We start from the raw sequence: 20,446 nt of genomic DNA on the forward strand, positions 1-20,446 counted from the left end.
TGACCCCTACCTCTATCAAAAGGAAGAATATCATGCAAGTTATTTTCCTACCAAATATTAAATAAATATGTCAATAAATAAAGGCTGTATGGGCAAAAGTGTAAAAAATCTTATTTAGCACTGGTGACCTTGACCCAACTGACCCCTAACTCCATCCAAAGGAATAATACCATGTAAGTTATCTTCCTACCAATTATAATACAAACCTGTCAATAAATAAAGGCTGTATGAGCAAAAGTGTAAAAATCTATTTTTAGCACTAGTGACCTTGACCCAACTGACACCTACCTCAATCCAAATGAGAATACCTCAATTTTATGTTCCTACAAAATATACAAGACATCTGTCGATAGAATAAGGTTAATACACCTGTAAAAGTGTAAAATAATATTTTTGACATTGTTGACCTTGACCCAAATGACCCCTTACTAAAGGAAAAGGAAGAGGACCTCCCTTGGTATGACTATTATAAACATGAAAGACATTAACTTAAAAATAAAGGCTGTATGAGCAGAAATGTTTAGATTTATTTTTTTTACACAAGTGACCTTGACCTTGACCTAGAGACGCCTAACGCCACAAAAAATAGAGGACCGTTAAAGGTATCAACCAACCAAATATGAAAGATATCATTAAATAAATTAAGTAATTAGGTTAATTTTTTGATAAATCCAACTTGGCGGAATAGGTTAACCATACAAGGCCCTATTTTCAAAGTGATAAAAAGGGAAATTACTTGGAAAAAGGATGGCACATTTATATAACTTGGCAATATCATGTACATTGTATTGATAAGTAAGTGTGAAAATTATTAAGCCATTAGTTCAGATAGAACATAAGATATTTCCAACTTGCCGGTTAAGGTTAACCATTATTCATTTTCTAAGTGCTGAAAAGGGCCATAACTTGGTGCAAATGAAAGCCATAGTTATGTAACTTGCCCAGATCATATACTTTGTATGGATTAGTAAGTGTGTAAAATATGAAGCCATTGGTACAGGTAGAACTTAAGAAAAATCCAACTTGCCGTTCTAGGTTAACCTCGTACGGACAGACGGACGGACAGACGGTTCAATTACTATATGCCCGGGGGGGCATAAAAATGTAAACTGACAGGATCCCCACAATAACTGTATTTTTTTCTTCGAAGTGGTGCTTACAATTTTCAGGTATGTTTCTAAATCACGCCGACGCTGCAAATGTTATAAGACAAGTCGGGCTCTACCGTCAACCAATTTTTATTTGTAACAACAAAAGAAAAAGACAAAACTTTGATACTACTATCTTAGTTTTTTCAGTGCTACTATCTTAGTTTTTTCAGTACTACTATCTTAAGTTTTTTCTTTCAAGTCTATGAAAGATTTATTCTTTATATCCGCTTTGCCTGATATTTTTGTAAATTTCAAAGTCATTTCTAAAATTGCAATTACAAACAGGCGTTAGTTTAATTAAAATAAACAGCGAGTGGATAATGGTTATCTAGATGGACGACCGTTGTAAGTACAATATGTGCACACTTTCGGTGGCTTATCATTCCAATTAAAATCCATTTACTAATTATCTATCAATATACAATCCAGACCAATATTCTACTCAACACTTTGAAGATCTACATTATTCATTCATTTCTGATTGTAGTTTTGTTTGACTATCTCTGACAATAAACACTATTTTAATAAGAAAGCTATCATAATCACTAAATCACAGTTAAATGGGTGTATCATTTTTAATAAAGTTTTCTAACGCAGTAATAGCCTCATTGTTCATCTTACAATCATAAAATTTCAAAACATTCGTGAATGCAACGTCTATAATCCATATATTCTTGAACTTTTCGTCATCGTCGAGTTTACCCTGCGACGAATTTGTAGGTAATGCGTGCCCTTCTTTACTGTGTATAATCACAATAGCCAGTCGAGTAAAGGAATTCAGGTCTGAAATAGATCCAATTAAACATCAACTAATTAATTCAATTTCGAGACAAAATAGGCAATAATAAAATATGAGTATTAATATGATGGCGTTTAGCAAAGTTTATGGATGGTTTAAAATGAGAACTACAAAATGTATATGCAATAAAGGCCTCTGAAAATGCTCATAAGAATTTCCATGAATTAAATTCTTTCATTTTGAACTGTGTACATGTATATAAAACATGAGCCTCTAGAATGAGAATGACTGTGGAAAAAACACGATCATTTAAACAGTGAATCACACGAAAAAAATTACTTTAACTGACCTTTAAAACAGACCAAGAGTAAAACAAGTAATAGGACAGTTATATTAAAGACACATTATGCATCAGAAACGAATAAATAGTTTCCTTTTGTAAAAAGGTCATAAATGTGTTTTATAACGTCTAGGTAATGGTTTAAAAGCATGTGAGATGCATATTTCCTGGAAAAAGTAGTGCTGATTAAATTATTGGTAAAGAAAGTAGCAAAATGTAAACAAAGTAGTATTCTGACTTCCATAAAATACTAAATCACTGTTACTGTACTTATTGCCAAAAAGCAACGGAAGAAAAAGATGGCTCAGTAAACTGGCTAATGAGTAACATTTAAGAAAATATAACCCGACATAAAAAATAGAAATAAAAGCATTTCTGAGACATAATGTGCCTTTAAGACCAAATCGACCAGAATATTATAATTTACCATCAAAAAGTTCCAGTGAGTAGTTTATATCTGGCATCAATCTAGATCTTCTCTGACATAATATTATTAGCGGTTTATTGACGTCAATTTCAGACACTTTCTCTATCACATCAGGTATACATCTTTTAGGTAGTCTATTTTTCAATGCAGTTACAAATTCTGCCGTATTCCCATCTCGTTCATACACTTGTACGACTGTAGACTCTAGATCATCAAATAAAAACAGGAGTAATACTAGCATTTGTGTTTAAGTCTTAAAAATTTAATCTTCAGTGGAATAGTTAACAAAGCGGTGACCACGTTGGACTTTTTCTTACTTCTTAAGTCAAAAAGAGTAAAGGTCAAACGGAGTTGATTTTCTTAAAGACATTGTCTTTCAAATATGAAGTCAATCCATTCACAAATAATAAAGTTATAGCGAATTATAGCAAAACATTCAGCAGATTTCAATTATCTGACCTTCAAGTTAAGATCATTGCTAGGTAAGGCTCATAATCATTTTAGTCTAGTTGAAGGTCTTGTCCAAAGGATTGTTGTGTTCCAGTATGAAGACACCTCATTCATAAAACCAATTATAGCTAAAATCAAGAAAAATTCAAATATATGACCATGAAGGCCAAGTTCATTTGAGAGTGAAGGTCAAGTTCAGTCTGGTCTAACTTTCGCTCCAATCCAAGGATTGTTATGTTCATGTATAAAGGCAGTCTATAGAAATAACAAAAAAAGTATAAAGGCAGTCTATAGAAATAACAAAATTTGACCAACGTTAAAGTTTTTAAAGGGGCGTCCGTGGCCGAGTGGTTAAGGTCGTTGACTTCAAACCACTTGCCCCTCACCGCTGTGGGTTCGAATCCCGACAGGGACTTTGGATTCTTTCATGTGAGGAAGCTATCCAGCTAGCTTACGGAACGTCGGTGGTTCTACTCAGGTGCCCGTTCGTGCCTGAAATAATGCACGGAAGGGCACCTGAGGTCTTCCTCCACCAGTAAAGCTGGAACGTCGCGATATGACCTATACTGTGTCGATGTGACGTAAAACCCAAAACAAAACAAAAAAAAAAAAGTTTTTAAACGTCAACGATACAATGACTATTGCAATAGATTTTTTTTCTTCAAAAAAGTCGAGCTAGAATAATAATACAATCTTCTTGTTGAATCAATTGTTTTACAGCTATGTATTTAAATATTCACACATCATTCAAAAATAAGCTCAACACTTACCTCCAGCTTTCTCTGATACAACACGTGCATAATCTGATAACCTTTGAACCACTTGTTCTGTTTCCGTATCAAGAATCTGTATTCTTTGTCTTATATCCTTTGGCAATACAAATATGAATATAAACTATAAGCTTAACAAATAGTCTTTATAAAAGGTGCATGTATACATAATTACATATGAATATAAACATCAAACCAAAAAATTATGTCATAAATGGTCTGGGTGTAAAGTTAAAATTTGGTCGTGTATTAAGTTTACCCTGCATTTTCTAAATAGATTCAGTATAGTATATATTAAAGCAAGGCTTGTTCCTACGACAGTCAGTATCACCTAACATTTAATGATATTAATACCAAATCCTCAAAACCGATATTTTTCCGTCTAGTAACAAATACAAGTCCGACCTGTGTTATATCTTTTTTCAGACTATAACATTCATTTCGAAAGAAAACTTTTAAAATACAAAACACTACCTGGATGATGTCATGAACAGTATTTACTTCCTCAGTCTGATTGGATTGAGGAGAATCAGGGTTTGTCGATGTATCATGCTGTTTTAATGTCGGCTTTTTTGGTCTACCCAATCTATTCTGTATACTATTCCAATAGCGCATATAACCTTGGTTACTAGGATCCAGCTGCTTAAGTTGTGTAATGAAATGACTGTTCCTTTCTGAGTGACTCTGGAATTATATATGAATAAAATTATATTTAATCTAACACAGCATTACATAAATAATGATATGTTGAAGTCAGGGTTCGACATTAACGGGATCCCGGGATTCCGAGGATCCCAAAAAGTCGGGAGGAATCTCTGTGATTCCTAGCTGGGGATTCCGTTGGGATCCTTGAAAAATTGCTGTGTAAATTTTTTTAATTGTCTGAATTAATATCATTGAATCACTTAATATTCAAGAAAAGTGTTAAAAAAGACTGGCACAACTGCAAGGTTCAAGAAAGAAAAGAATAATCACGCCGGTAAAATCTACGCTCTTGTATCATGTACGCCAGTTTTCCTTTGTGCAGTGACTGCTATCAACTCATTTGCGATATATAATGAAAAATATTTTGGCTGAAGAAACATTCTTGAATAATTTTATATCATGCATTGACTTCATAGTATTAAGTTGTGAAAATTCAAAAAAGAAATGCAATTATCGTATAATTATTACACCAGCGGTGTGTACTTCAAATATGTGCTGATTGGCGTTGCCGGCGATAGCTACAAAGTCAACAAGTGTTTGTTGTTTTATTTTGTGCCAAAATTCGGTATTTGTGATCATTGTAAATTTTCGTAAAAGATAGTGAAAAAAAAAAAATATTACTGATGTATTATTTTTTCTCCCTGCAGTACAGCAAAAGTATGATTAATAAACAGAATACAAATAATCCATACTTTTCAGTTTAAAATCCTTTTTGAAACTCTACAGCCTTTAAAATGCTAAAAAATATTGTCTAACTAAAGTCTGAAGTGTTCTAAGGTCAATCAAGGTCACGCATAATTTACCGACAAAAAATAGAAAAATCCTTAGGTGAAACATACACCAAATGACGTATATTTCATCTGACAGTTCTTTCAGCCAATCAGTGTTCTGAACTACTGTAGTCTAGATGACTGCTGTATGCGGTGAGTGCCTTTGATGTGACAGATGTCAAAACTTAAAAAAAAATCAATACACACAGAGAAGAAAAGAATCGGACATTTCAGTGTAAAAATTGGAAACAATAAATTTGGATATTACACATCCTGTCATGGACTTGGAGCAACTTTTTATTTTTAAAAATGAAATCATTTGAAGGTAGATCTACCCTACTTGTAATGCATACAAAACTTAACAAAATATTTAATTTACAACAATCTATGGGATATTTCCTTTTAAACAAAAAAAGTGTACAGTAAGCTGAAAATCACTTATTTTTTTAAAGTGATCATAATTAAACATTTCTTTTAAATGACACGATAGTAGTAATCCATACCAGAACTTACTGGAATATGGAGCCTAATCATTATCTGTAATTTTTTAAAGATCTACAGATCATAAGTGGGCTCTATTTCAGTGAACCCTAGGCTATCTGGGAAAATGTTTCCCCAGTTCATACTTAACTTCAAAAGTTCAAACCCTAAGTCCCATTGCCCAGTCACTTGCATTATACCTTCATTTACAGAAACTGGTTCACAATTATCAACAGGATTTAGCAAAATTTATATTTTCAAATCGAACTCTTGTTCAGTGAGCTTAATATTATTCTGTTTCCGTGCATGTAAAAATGTATTAATTTATCTTAGCGGTCCAATTATATATATATATATATACTACTACTAGTAAACACTTTGAAACACTTTTGTGTTCATTGTTAAATATATGTTGAAAGGTCAAAGTGCAGTATTATAAAAAAACTATATAAACGACATGATAATCCTAGCGGCTCGGGTTATATTTCCAAACAACCGTTTATATAGGGCCATATAACTTGGTAATAATCTTTATAACTAATAATAAATAATATGCACGACTGCTGTCAATTTATAAAGACATCTCACCTTTTTCTTTTCAAATGAAGTTTGCAGTATTATAAATTCGTTATAAATATTCCTGAAATGTTATACGCACATACATGAAGTGCTATGCCAGTGTATATGGAAGCGCATTACATGCAGTGTGGGGATACATAAATGTGCAAGGATATGTGAGGGCACATACATGCATTGCAATGCCAGAATACCAGAGCACAAACATACAATGTAATGCCAGAATACTTGAGCACATACCTGCAATACTGCATTAGTATACTGAAGCACATACGTGTAATGCAGGGCCAGTATACTAGAGTGTATACGTGCAATGAAATACCAATATACTGAAGCACATACGTGCACAATGAAGGGCCAGTATACTAGATTGCATAAGTGCAATGACATACCAATATACTGAAGCACATACGTGCAATGCAGGGCCAGTATACTAGAGTGTATACGTGCAATGAAATATCAATATACTGAAGCACATACGTGTAATGCAATGTCAGTATACTGGAGCACATACCGTCACCTTAGTGCAGTAGGGTTAAGTCCTTCTTAATTTAATAGGAGTTAACTAGTTATTGCACTAAGGTGACGATATGTGCAATGAAAAGCCAGTTTACTGCAGCACGTACGAGCAATGTAGTGTTAGTGTACTGTAGTGCATTTGAAGACATACGTGCAATGTTGTGCCGGTATACTGGAGTGCATACTTGCAATGAAATGCCAGTATACAGGAGCACATAAGTACAATGCAGACTATGCAGTGTCTGTCTGTTATACTGGTGCACATACTAGTACGTGCAATACAATGCCTGTATATTTGAGCACGGCAAATAAGTGCAATCAGGTCCAGTTTACTAGAGCACATACGAACAATGCAGTGTCAGTTCGTATGGCAACGAACATGCATTGAGATACCAGTATACTGGTGTAAAAACGTGCAATAAAATAGCAGCTTAATGGAGAACATACGTGTACTGAAGTACCAGCATACAGGAGAACATGGTGCAATTAATGAAATACCAGTATATTGGAGCACATAAATGCAATGAAATACTAGTATACATGATCACATACATGTAATATACTGGCGCGAAGGGCGACCATCGTCTATCTAAAAAAGCCCACTTTGTTGGGCTATATATAGCCATACAGTACAGTACACAAAATACCACAATATCTCACTCAACTCGTAGTAAAAGTACATTGTAGTTTGACTTACTTCCGGTTTTAATTTTCTTCTTTGCTAGCCTATCATTATTATATGGTATTCTCGTATGTATGTATACACGTAAATACGTTTTTATATGTAGCACCAGAAATAGTTATATTTTTCTAGTACATTGATCTACTCCAATCACCTGACATAGTTTACGAAAAGTTTTAGTAAAAACTAAAGTAAATTTATAGGTCAATGCAATAACAATAAATGAATCATTTGGTTTATGGAAGTTCTTAAACCTACATACCTTCAAAGTCTCTAAAATATCTTCATAGTTTTTATCCATTTGTGTAAATAATTATTTTGCCAGGAAGTCCAACAATATAGGTACCCTACTTTCGATTCAAAGTTTTCTGAAAATGAATGATGTAATTTACATATATAAATATTGTACTGTTCAGTTCATACGTTGTATTCCAATTATGAATAAGGTTAATTCTGACTTAAAGTGGTGTTTTAAGACGTCTAAGGTGCATTTATATTTGATATATAATATTATATTACTCAGAATTATATATATCTTAATATGCCATTTACCATGATACAATCATTTTGCCGGCTCGCCACGGCGAGCCGGTATTACGGTAGGATTTTACTGAGAAACAACCTAAAACTCCGAAGCCATCCAAAGATTTAATCGACGCTTGGCTTCCAGCGTTCTACAAAATTTATCTATCAGGGCTAGGATCCAAAATTATTTAGCCAATCAAATTTAATCTTACATAGCGTCAAAAAACCTTCAATTTTCACGCCATTTTTAAAAATCAGCAAGTATTGTTTTGAGCGCAAAGATATAATGATGATTAAAATGTTTGTCTTTATGAATTCTTTTCAATAAATCATATTTACACTGACTTCTGATTTAGCGATTTCACCTGTTTTCTCTGTAGTAAGTTTTCGTTTGGTTAATTAACATAAGTGTACATCTGGTTCTGTGCATTTTTTATTTTTCCCTTTTTCCGGTCATTTTATCCTTTCCTGTATTTAGTGTATGTATTTACTGGCCGGGATCCGGAACGCCCGGGATCCGGGATCGTATAAGATATGGAGGAAAAACCTAATGAACTATATTTGTGTTGATTGTTGTCGTAATGAAAGGCCATTAAACGTTAATTTTTTTATTGTATATAATGAACGTTAAATTAATTTAACTTAGAATATAGATATATTTAGAGCTATTTATTAACAAACTTAAAATGCGGAAATCACAATACTTATAATTATATGCCTAATTAATTGGAAAAATCAAAGACTATTTTCTTGAATTGGTCAAATCCCGGGATCCCTATTTGTTTTAAAACGATCCCAGCTTTTCTGAAAACTATATACTTGAACTGGCCAATCCGTGAGATCTATTTACATTTTAATACGATCCCGGCTTTTCTGAAAACTATATTCTTGAACTGGTCAATTCCCGGGATCCCTATATGTTTTAATAGGATCCCGGCTTATCTGAAAAACATCTTCTTAGACTGGTCAATTTCCGGGATCCCTATATTTTTTTAATAGGATCCCGGCTTTTCTGGCTGAATTGATTGACACCTTGTGTTTACTTTAGGACTTGTGCCTCTCATTCCAATACTAAATAACATACATGTATTACAACTTAATTTTGTATAAAGAGACATCTTTATGAAATCTACCTATCTAACATTTTGTGGTCAAGGTCAACAGGCCATATAGTAAATGTGCATAGACATAGGTTCTTCATTCTATCTGTTTACATGCACCTTCATATATACTCATACTCATCTTGTTTAAACTGAGAGAACTTTATATGTCACTTTCAGTCAATGAGTTTAAGATTTTGAATTTACTGGCCCAAATTCCAGTTTTGAATTTATTCTACTAAATAATTAACAACATTTTCTTAAATTTACACTGGCCTGAACTTATATACACTGGCCATCGGGCACCGGGCCAGTGTTGACTTCACTTTTATTTTGATGTTCGCTGAAGTCTCTTCAGCTAACAGAACTGTCATTTTTACATTTAAACACACCCCTTGAAAAAAATTACGAAGCGAGTCGCTACTAGCTTTTTTAAAAGCTAACCTTGTTACACATACGGAAATCATTAACCGGAAATGCAGAATTGAACGATACACCAATTTCAAAACATGGGGATCGCTCAAGGTAAAGTTATGTTTAAATTTATTTAACTTTTTTTTAAAATTAATTGCTTAATAAGGCTTCGATAGAATGGTTATTGACTAAGTTCTACATATATATACTCATGAATCGATTAAATTACTTTGCTTTACGGCATGCAGTACTATCAAAGAAAATCCTACGTGGCTATTTAAAGGCGAAACTGCAAAACTGTATTAACAGATCTAGGTTATAATATGGTAGTTAATAAAGATGAAAGTATGATTTTATGAAAATGAAAAACAAAGCCATGAATATATATTTTGGACAGAGAAAAAAGTAAAGCACGCATACTTGCATGGAATTAGACCAGAAAATCTACTTTCACTTCAATTAATAAAACGGGGTTATTTCCATTTTCTATTTTAAGTTACATAATTACTACATATGTAGCGCATATCATGATGAAGCTATAATACTAGTATATTCGACTGAATTAAATACTAATAACTAATTGCCTTTTTAAATAAACGAAATGGTTAAGATGTAAAATACTGTCAGTTTGTGATAGATAAAGCGTTTTTATCTATAAATTTATTTAAATATACAGGAACGCAAGCGGCTAGTTCCTCATCATCTAGGACACCAAACAACCTGTCCGCTCCAACGTTGACCAAAAGTCCATGGAGAAAAACTCAATTTGTACGTATTCAGGATCCTGGTAGAATAATCTAGGCTTACATGATTCATAAAAGATATGCGCCATTTTAATTATTGAAATTGTGAAGTTTTACCGAAAAGAAGAAGCGTGCTGTCGACATTTGTGAAATTTGAAAACAAAGGAAGATAAAAAGAAAAAAAATATAATCCACATTTTTCTTTACGCTCAACATTTATTTAAGATATTTCAGCACGAAATTATGTTAAAATAATTCAACTTGTTTATTATATACTTATAAATGAAATATTTAGAAATATTGATGAAATAAAATGCATATTTTCATTTTCCGTATTTTCACTGTAAAAATTTATTTTTCACTGCAGTGAAACATATTTTCCATATTTTCACTGGTGTCTTGCTGGACTACTTTCTTTTAAATTCTGCCAGTACACGAAATTTAAGGGAAAGTCTTTCAAATTTTAATGTCAAAAAAGAGAAAAATGTATATAATAAACAGAAAATTCAAGTTTTTTCTATAAATACACGATTTATTTTCATCTTGTGGCATGGAAATTACCATATTTCACTCGTGGCTACCGCCACTCATGAAATATTTATTTTCATACCACTCGATGAAAATAAACCATGTATTTATAGAAAAATCTTGCATATCCTCTATTTATTACTTTGAATATGTAGGAATAAACGTTCAGATTCGTTGACGGTAGTAATTAAAATGAACTTTTCAATTGTTGAAGTAGCATTTCTTTCATTTATGAAGCTGGCATTATTTTAAAGAGGTGATCTTCAAATTGTGAACGCCCCCTTTTATTGAAAAAAATCTTGTATTTAACAATAAACATTCTTTACTTATTAATATATCGAGTTAATTTAAATTAATGTTAAAGTTTCCATTGGTATTTATTTTAAGAGATTCATTTTCTTTTCATTTAATTAGATACTGTATGCTTTTACAGTCGCATTTAAACTGGGTGTTGTCAGTCAAATTGTGAACGCCCCCTTTTATTGAAAAAAATCTTGTATTTAACAATAAACATTCTTTACTTATTAATATATCGAGTTAATTTAAATTAATGTTAAAGTTTCCATTGGTATTTATTTTAAGAGATTCATTTTCTTTTCATTTAATTAGATACTGTATGCTTTTACAGTCGCATTTAAACTGGGTGTTGTCAGTCATATTGTTGTAGCAGTATTTTTATATAATCAGTTTTGATATAGATGTTAGCCCAATAGGTCGAATAGACTCTGATAACTTCATTTGAATAAATGGTCTCTGACTTACCGAGAATGTTTTAGAGAAATGCCTCTCACATTTATGACTGTTGTTCGTCATCGTAACATCAGATGTATCAATTGAAACGAATTCTTATTCTTTTATATTTTTTTTTCAGACTTACCAAAACCTTGTCGACGAAATAATTAGTATAAAGCCCCAATGTCCGGCTAATGTGTTGTTACTTGGTCCTACCGGGGCTGGTAAGTCTTCCTTCATAAACTCAATACTTACAACCGCCAAGGGACGTCGTGTGAACAAGGCGTACACTGGAAACAAAGAGACAAGTTTTACTACAACCGTAAGTTAAACAGTAATATTTTTATAAACATGTAACCGTACCAGAGATAACACAAAAAGTACGTAAATGAATCAGGAATCCTGAAAATTCTTGTTGTGTCTTAGAAAATTATGTTCGATTCTACATGAAAATAAAAAAGATTATATATATATCCCTTGACGTGCACCGATAGGTCTAAACAAATGTATATTTTTGTGTTTGATAAAGACTAAAACACACTTATTTTTTATTTTAGTACGAAAGGTATATGGACGAAGGTATTGTACAACATTGTTGTTTATGGGACAGTATGGGTATAGAACACGTGCTGGAAGGTGGACTTTTACTCGACGACCTTGTATATCTACTTAAAGGTCATATAAAAAGGGGATACAAGGTATCTCAAACATAAATGTTGAATAAGCAGTATAGAAACATCAAGACCATAATATATAGTGTGGTTGCACTTTATTATACTATCCCCTCCGCGCATTACCAGTATTTCGGGCACGAACCGCGAACTGCAATACAAACTATTAGTTCTGTGATAAGAATCTTAAAATAGAATAGATTAATCACAATTAAATATTCCATCTAAAATACCTCATTTGTATGTTTGTCACAGTTCTATATTGTTTCCATGACGGATCACTCTTGTTCCAGTTCAATCCACGATCGAAAATATCCGAGACTGATCCGTTCTTTCGCACCAAGCCTCGAATAGAAGACCAGATACATTGTGTTGTGTTTGTCCTAGACGCTGGCATGGTTGATGAAGCCATTATGAAGCCATACATGTCAAAGATCGCATCTCTCCAGGAACGAGCACATTCTCTCAGTAAGTGATTCTTTTCATTTTTAGCTGTGTTTGTCACAGAGAACCACAGTTATAGAAATCCTTGCTGACTGTTTAAGCGAATACTGGTTGATCTCTTTACGTGACGTTATAAAAAAATCAAAGTGCAAAAAAAATCTGTTTTTCGCCTATTTTTACAATCCATCTCTGATTTTGCTTTTAATTTTAAAATGTGAATTATTTTTTACACGTAAAACCACATTTGAAAACTGACCATAGAAATGGGAAATCTATAATTGGATTATCAGTTCACCCGTCCGTCTGTATGAAATATGGTTGGCTTGTGAATTGCTGAGTCGATTACATTGTATGTTTTATTCAAGAAATTATTTTGTCATTTCAAGGGTTAGGTTTATATTTATTTCTTTCACATCCATTCTGATTTCATGAACTTTGAATACATCACTTTCAGTGGCATTGGAAATCGTATTACTGCAGTATAAAGTATGACCACGGGTAGCGAAACGAATCTTTGTCAACAAAACAACTAATATTATGTACAGTTAAAGGTTTATCGATTTTAAAAGCTATTTTAAATGTTATGAATAGGATAAATTAGGATAATCGATTTATTTTGAGTAATTTATTTTATTAGATATACCGTGTAATTTGATTCTGACCAAGATTGATGAACTCTGTCAAGAAGTGCGCGAGGACGCCGAGAAAACATTTTGGAGCGTCAAAGTTCACTATGCTGTTATATCAGCAGCGAACATGTTTGGAATTCCGGAAGGAAACATACATCCGGTCAGAAATTATGAAGTGGACATAGAGATTGATGACGCAGCAAGCACGCATATCTTAATTGCCCTCAGACAAATCATGTACTTTGCATCTGATAAAATTGAGGAGCTGAAGAAAAATGAAGAACGTGGGTGTATTGTATCTTGAACTTTTATGAAAGTGTATGTTGAACTTTTAGAAAGACAAAAAACTGCCAAAACATTTCTATACATGATTCACCAGACAGCAAAGGAAAACAATTTTAAAATCACTTAAAAAAATCGAAGAAAAAACTGTCAAAAAAATTGTGGGATGAAAATTGTATTTTTGATCTTTCGCAGTTGTTTTTTTTTTAAATTTTAATGTGCTATTCTACTTAATTTTAATGTCAGTTTTTTCCCTGGCATATGCGAAAAGCTAATGTTTTACTATCACAATTTTATATGTGACAAACTGTTGGCATTGTTTTTTTTTTATCTTTATTTTACTATTATCATTATCATCATCATTATTTTCAATGTGTTTGCGTGGTGTGGTCAGTTCGTATTTTGACCTGATCATTTTATAGTGTATTTCCATGTTTGTGTGAAAATATCAAAGAAACATTTGTAGTACATTTTCCCATATGATTAAAGTTGTCATTATTTACAACCTATTCACACTTTATGTCTTACATGGACTTGTCCAGTCTTTAATCTGGACAAAACCATTCATTATTGTTAGGGACAAGTACGGGCTAAAGAGTAAAAGTGCTGGCCATGATTAGTTTCATGAACCAACATGCACTCGTCATATAAGCTGTCAGCAGACTGTTTATTTTATGTGCAGTAAAAGCCAGGGAGGAAGTTAGAGGGAAGTCTTTCAAGTAAAAAAATCACAGGATTGTTTTTTCAACTGGACACATGGTGTAAAGCCTTTCAATGAGTGTGCAAGAACAATGTAAAGAATGAATTGAATATAATGATTGTTGTATCAAAGTTTAGGGACCTTTCTGTTGAAAATGTGTCAGTTAAATCGTATACATATACATGCACGGTGCGTTAACTGGAGTGCAGGTATTAGTTACCCGCACTCCAGAGCACGCCCATTGATTGGCTCATTTTTGCTGGGGTTTACTTATTGTGGGAAAGCGACAGAAATATCATTTTCAGATGCTCTATCATTGGTTCCTTTTTTCTTGGGTTTCCTATTGTGACTACAGGGAACATGTTTTTATGTTTGACTATGATACAAAAGAGAAAGAACATCAAAACACTTGGCAATCTGATTCATACTCGAAGCTATGCCCCCTCGTACAAATCACATAGCTTTGTGTTTAGATGCTCTCTCTTTTACTTATTCACTTAGAAGTCTTAATATGACTCCATTAATATCACATTTGATGTCACAGAAGGTCAGTTCTTCAATTTTTGAAACAAACAAACAAACACAGCGTTCAGAACTCCACTCTCATATTTTCAAATATATATTTTTTTTAATGCATATGCCATATAAAGTAGAAAAAAAACTTTATTCGTCTCACTTCCTTCGTAAAAAATGTACTACAGTATATACGCCTAAAAGATCGCAGCATCAGTTCCGAAGATGAAACGACAGCTTTAAGTTGAAAGTCAACAATAAAAATAAAAATACTATGTTAAGTGTTATAACTTCACGATATTTAGTATAATTCTTTTATTTTCGTTTACTTCCCTTTAATTAGGCTCTCGAAATTCATTTAAATTAAGGAAATTTCGAAATCAACACAAGGCAATCGTTTTAAGATGTAACCTCATGAAAAAAAAACTTTTTCGATTTTAACGTGCTACACTTTCTAAAATTCCAAATTATTATATCTTGTTGATAGCTAAGTATACTTTAAGCAATAATGTATCTTCAAAATTAAAAGAAACAATTCTTAGTATATTATAAGGTTATAGCTTTAGAACTGCAGTATATATCATCCCTTTTGATATTTTTACTGTTACTCGTACTCACAAACCCATGTGCTATTTATTTTATTACCCCGAACAAAAATACTGTGATGATCTGAAATTGTCAACTAAATCTAACTGTAACAAAAATATGATATTCTGTGTCTGTCCATCATATCTGTAACGTTTCACTGATTAAAATTGTTAAATAATCCTTTGTTGCATGCTTAAATCGTCTGCATGTTCCAATTTGACACATAATTATTTACATTGCAATTAGTTCTGTTGAAAACGGATGTTCACTTTTTGACTATTCAATAAAAAGATATTTTATACCCGAAAAGCACACCAGGTTGCAAACAACTAAATTTTATGAGTTTCATACTTACTTCAGAGAAGAAATTGATGTCCTATCGGGGTTAACGTTGAAATCGAGAAAAAAAATGGCGGCCATTTTATTTCATTTCATTTAGAAAATAGACCACGTGACCAGATTTTATACTGTTTAAAATACTGTTACCTATGTAACAGTACAAAATCCTTAGTCACGTGGTACACTTGCATTAACAGGAAAAATAACTCTCAGATGCCTATGGGAAATTAGCATTACGAAAAAAGTGAGGGGTAATAATAGCAGTTATCATGTCAGTTATGTTTGGTGCGCTGACCGATTTAACTTTTGATCAGTTCTAAATTGAATAAAAATAAAGCGGCAATCGCAAAAAATTATGTTCTAAGCAAAAGTATATATCCTCAAATAAGTCTGGAAGAAAGTATATGTTCGAGAAGCGTAACAATAAGAACAAGAAATATTAAAAAACGAACTCCAAACCGTCAACCATTTTCTCACAATCTAGCTGCTTAACGTTTGTGCTGTCCAAACAATATTAACACCGGTCTCTCAACATGAAAGACATCAACACCTCAGCCCATGCAGGAGAAGTTCCTGGTTTCTCAGCAATTTATCAACCATCTTACCGTGGATTTCCTGACACCTTCAATTTGAAAGCACATGCATGTACAATGTAGCCAACTCCAGATCACATATAATCAAGACGGAACTGGCGGCAGAGTGGTTCAAACCTCATGAACATGAACTGGCAGTTCCGAGGAAGTGTCCGTTTGTCTTTCTTCTGCGTTTGTCTTATGTATTGTTATATGTTGTGTTATGATGATGCCCTATAGATGTTGGTATTTTTCGTCATCGATTTGTAGTATCTTTGTAAACCCCATTGTTTTCCATTTGCGTCAACCCAGCCCCTAACAACCTACCTTGACCCTTTAATTTCGGTATCTGCCCTGTGGCTTGTGTATTTTGGTATTTCCTTTAATACGGTGTGCCTGTCTGATTGAATTTTTTTTATTGTAACACTTTCTTGTACGTCTCAATTTTTCTTTATCCGTCGATCGAAGAGCAACGAATTACAGCTCTCACTGCTTTCATATGTAGAGGAATGCAAGAAAGCCAAGATAGGACTTGTATTAACTATGTGTTTCCCTTAAACCCCAGTCACATTAGAGCTTACGATTACTTGCGACCACCGGCGACTTGTAAAACTGACGATCATCAGCGATTGTCTGCGACCGAAACCATTTTTGCACATATAAATGTACTTTCGCGAGTATCGTAAGACAAGTCATCATTGACAATCGCACGACAGGTCATAAGTAAACGTGCGATGGTCTCAAGATTGCCTGGGATTACTTACAACTACCCGTGACTTAACATGCGATCACCTACAACTTGTCGTGCGACCATCACACGATAACTAAAGACTACTTAAGATTATCAGTGACTAGTGGCAATTTGTCAAGACTGTCGTTAGATTGTCGCACCTCCGAACGACCATCGTGCGAAAGCCTTAAGACCTTATAAGATCACTAGCGACCTGTTTGGTCGCAAGGAGGTTTTTATGCAAGCTCAAAAACCTCTCTACGACTGAAATTGGTCGTGGGACCTAAATAAGATAACCTGCGACTGTCAAAGATCATCGATGACCGTCGTAAGACGTTTTAAAGATTGTCCGCGACCAGAGGTCACTGGTGATCGTGAACTGGTCTTCACTGGTCGTAAGCTCTAATGTGACTGGGGCTTTAGGTGAATTTTTACGTGAAGAGGGGTTGTAATCCGTGCCGATATATAAGAAAATGTCAGCAATGGAGATTGTAGGCTATGCAAAGTGTTCACTGAAGTACAAATACATTATTGCAATAACTGCTAAAAAACATCAAGGTATTGGTGTCACTAAGACACTTCTGTGCAGTTGAGTTGAACAAACAATAGAAGAAATCAATGATCCAGTCAGATTTCAGGAGAGCTGAAAGTGCCAGGTAAACGAGAGACAAAAAGTAATCAGCCAACAGTGAATGATAACCTTTGTAGACCTACCCGCTACGATAATTTTAATGAATTCAAGGACCAAAACACCCAATGACTGCGAGTTCCCTGAAACGAGGCTCGCATTTTTCAATTTTTCCCATCCTCTTATGAAACAACACAAACAACTGTTATCATGAGAACACGAGATGACGATACTCCGAGGCGACGACAATATAATATGAGAACACGACATGACGATGCTATGAAGCCACGACAAATTAATGTGAGAATATGATATGATGATGCTCTTACGCGAAGAAATTATAACTCAATAACGCGATGGGACAAAGTGTCTAACAATCGCAAATTCGCTGCTCTTTCCGCCAATCTTCGGAGAAGGACCTCTTTCACAAAATTATGAAGACACAGAACAGATATTTAGTTCTAACGTACGCTACTAACCTAAACAATAGTAATACTGATTGTAAACTAAGTTTATTTAATTAAATTCAATATAGGGTAAACTATAACGGCTGATTTGATACGCTTTGGTGTGTCGTGTTGGTGTTAGCGACAAAGCGCCAACGGCGCGTTGTCGGACTTTCGTATTGTCGTCCTGTCGCTAGCAAAAACACGATAAAGCGCCAAATGGTGCGCTGTCTTGTCGTCCTGTCTCTAACCGAGCAACAATATGACATCGCGACAACAAGCCGCATCACACTGCGCTTGAGACAGGGCGACAACGCTAGCGCCAACAAAACACATAAAAGCGTACAAAATCAGCTACCATAGTAAACAATATACAATGTATTATCTTTATGTTTATTATTCTTTTTGTAGGAAGTGTTTTACTTATGACGATAATTGTACTCCAAATGGCATTTTCAAATTTATTCTCTGTCATGCATATGCCTCAATAATGATTTAAACGTAAAAGACTTTACTTTCCTTTGGATGTCAAAAAGTGCATTCGGTATTTGTTAGTGAAAGATTACACCCTCTGTCTTTCTTTACATCAGAAAAAAGATATGATATACCATTAGACGATGCGAGTTTGTGTTTACGTTTCGTCTCGTCGCTTCGGTGTATCGTTTTGTCGCTTCTGTGTATCGTCTGGTTGCTTCCGTGTATCGTCTCGTCGCTTCTGTGTATCGTTTGGTCGCTTCCGTGTATCGTTTGGTCGCTTCCGTGGATCGTCTCGTCGCTTCTCTGAATCGTCTGGTCGCTTCCGTTTATCGTCTCGTCGCTTCGGTGTTTTTCATCGTCGCTTCGGTGTATATTCTCGTCGCTTCCGTGTATCATCTCGTCGCTTCCGTGTATCGTCTCGTCGCTTCCGTGTATCGTCTCGTCGCTTCCGTGTATTGTCTTGTCGCTTCCGTGTATCGTCTCGTCGCTTTGGTATTCTGTGTTTGTAATAGATCGCCTAGATTAGAAACAATGACCCCATCAGAACACCGTACTTAATGCGTCCACCTAGCGTTATCGTGGTTATGGTACTAGTATCAATAGACTTAATAAATTTAGATAAACCGGCACTTCCTTTTAAATTAGAAGAAATCTATTTACACATGTCTCCAGTCCGACTGACAAGTTTATCTAAAATAAATTCCTTTCATTTCAGAAAAAAGACATTGAGTGGGGACTTAAACTGGAATATAAGTTAAACGACTTATTGAAATTTTTATACAGGTAAAAAACATCGGACATTTTTGAAATTTTGATTAGTTTCAAGTGCTATGTTTATAATCATTTGAATAACGAAGTCTTTATTTTATTACTATCAACAGAAAAAATTCTATATCAATTTTTGACAGTGACATCTATTAAACAGAAATATATTAATAAAGTAGTGACATCCGTATCATAGATATCAAGAGAAATATGCACCAGTAATATTGTAAACTTTATTTAAATTACTTTGTAGTTCTGAAATGTGCCATTCGTCTTATGTCTGTTTCAATATTTAATTGTATTTTGTTCTTGTTACATAATTATCTTCCTTTTTCAAATGTAATTATAATTGTTTATATTGGCTATGTATTTGCTAAGGCTATTTTAGGAAAAATAAAGATTATGCTTTGACGCACTTATATCGAAATGATCTTTACGAATAATGTAATGAAATTTGCTTATACAGTATCGAAAATATGAAATGAAGCGCGCTTATATTGAAACTAGCTTTACTCTGAAACTTTTGGGTAGCCATATCCCTGCACATTTATAATTGATAGCACGATACATGAATCGTGCTTTAAAACCTAATTCTTTGATTTCCTCTAACTCGCTGTATATCTGACTAGTGCTCTTTTGGCACTCCTTGAGTAAATATCTGCGTTTTCTGAGTAGCCCTCACCCTCTGTTTGAAGTAAAATGTTACACAAAGTTTAATGTAATTGTAATTAGTTGGAGCAAAGGTACGGCCTTAAGCTGCGGTTTCACTTACTCCCGGCAGAGCCCAGGACCATTCGTAAGTTACCGGGATGATCCGGGGTGAAATTATTGTTGCGGTCACACTTACCCCGGCAGCACTACGGTAGTTCCAAACTTACCACCAAGGATGCGCTCCGGATCATCCAGGCAGAGCCCAGGTGAAACTACAGTTTATGCCGGTGCTTCCCCGGTCGTTCCCGGATGACACCGGAAGAGCCCCGTTTGACCTTGACAGAGCCCCGGCAGAGCCCA

The 20,446-nt window shown here is 34.1% G+C and overlaps 2 protein-coding genes across 2 annotated transcripts; one reads left to right on the forward strand and one right to left on the reverse strand.

The window, feature by feature from the left end:
• Positions 1-1,220: 1,220 nt before the first annotated feature.
• On the reverse strand, positions 1,221-7,983 carry LOC132718047 (uncharacterized). The gene is made up of 5 exons (XM_060701656.1): positions 7,872-7,983; positions 4,352-4,561; positions 3,878-3,974; positions 2,658-2,861; positions 1,221-1,934 (listed from the first exon to the last, which is right to left on the reverse strand). The coding sequence occupies exons 1-5, from the start codon at positions 7,908-7,910 to the stop codon at positions 1,708-1,710; spliced, it is 777 nt and encodes a 258-aa protein (XP_060557639.1). The 5' UTR covers positions 7,911-7,983; the 3' UTR covers positions 1,221-1,707.
• Positions 7,984-9,677: 1,694 nt separating this feature from the next.
• LOC132718046 (interferon-induced protein 44-like) lies at positions 9,678-15,041 on the forward strand. Its single transcript, XM_060701655.1, has 6 exons — positions 9,678-9,759; positions 10,325-10,416; positions 11,791-11,973; positions 12,209-12,349; positions 12,616-12,790; positions 13,404-15,041. The coding sequence occupies exons 1-6, from the start codon at positions 9,744-9,746 to the stop codon at positions 13,697-13,699; spliced, it is 903 nt and encodes a 300-aa protein (XP_060557638.1). The 5' UTR covers positions 9,678-9,743; the 3' UTR covers positions 13,700-15,041.
• Positions 15,042-20,446: the final 5,405 nt, after the last annotated feature.

The sequence above is a fragment of the Ruditapes philippinarum genome, unplaced genomic scaffold, assembly GCF_026571515.1.
Source record: "Ruditapes philippinarum isolate M1 unplaced genomic scaffold, ASM2657151v2 ctg2215_1_1_1_1, whole genome shotgun sequence".
NCBI classification, from domain to species: domain Eukaryota; kingdom Metazoa; phylum Mollusca; class Bivalvia; order Venerida; family Veneridae; genus Ruditapes; species Ruditapes philippinarum.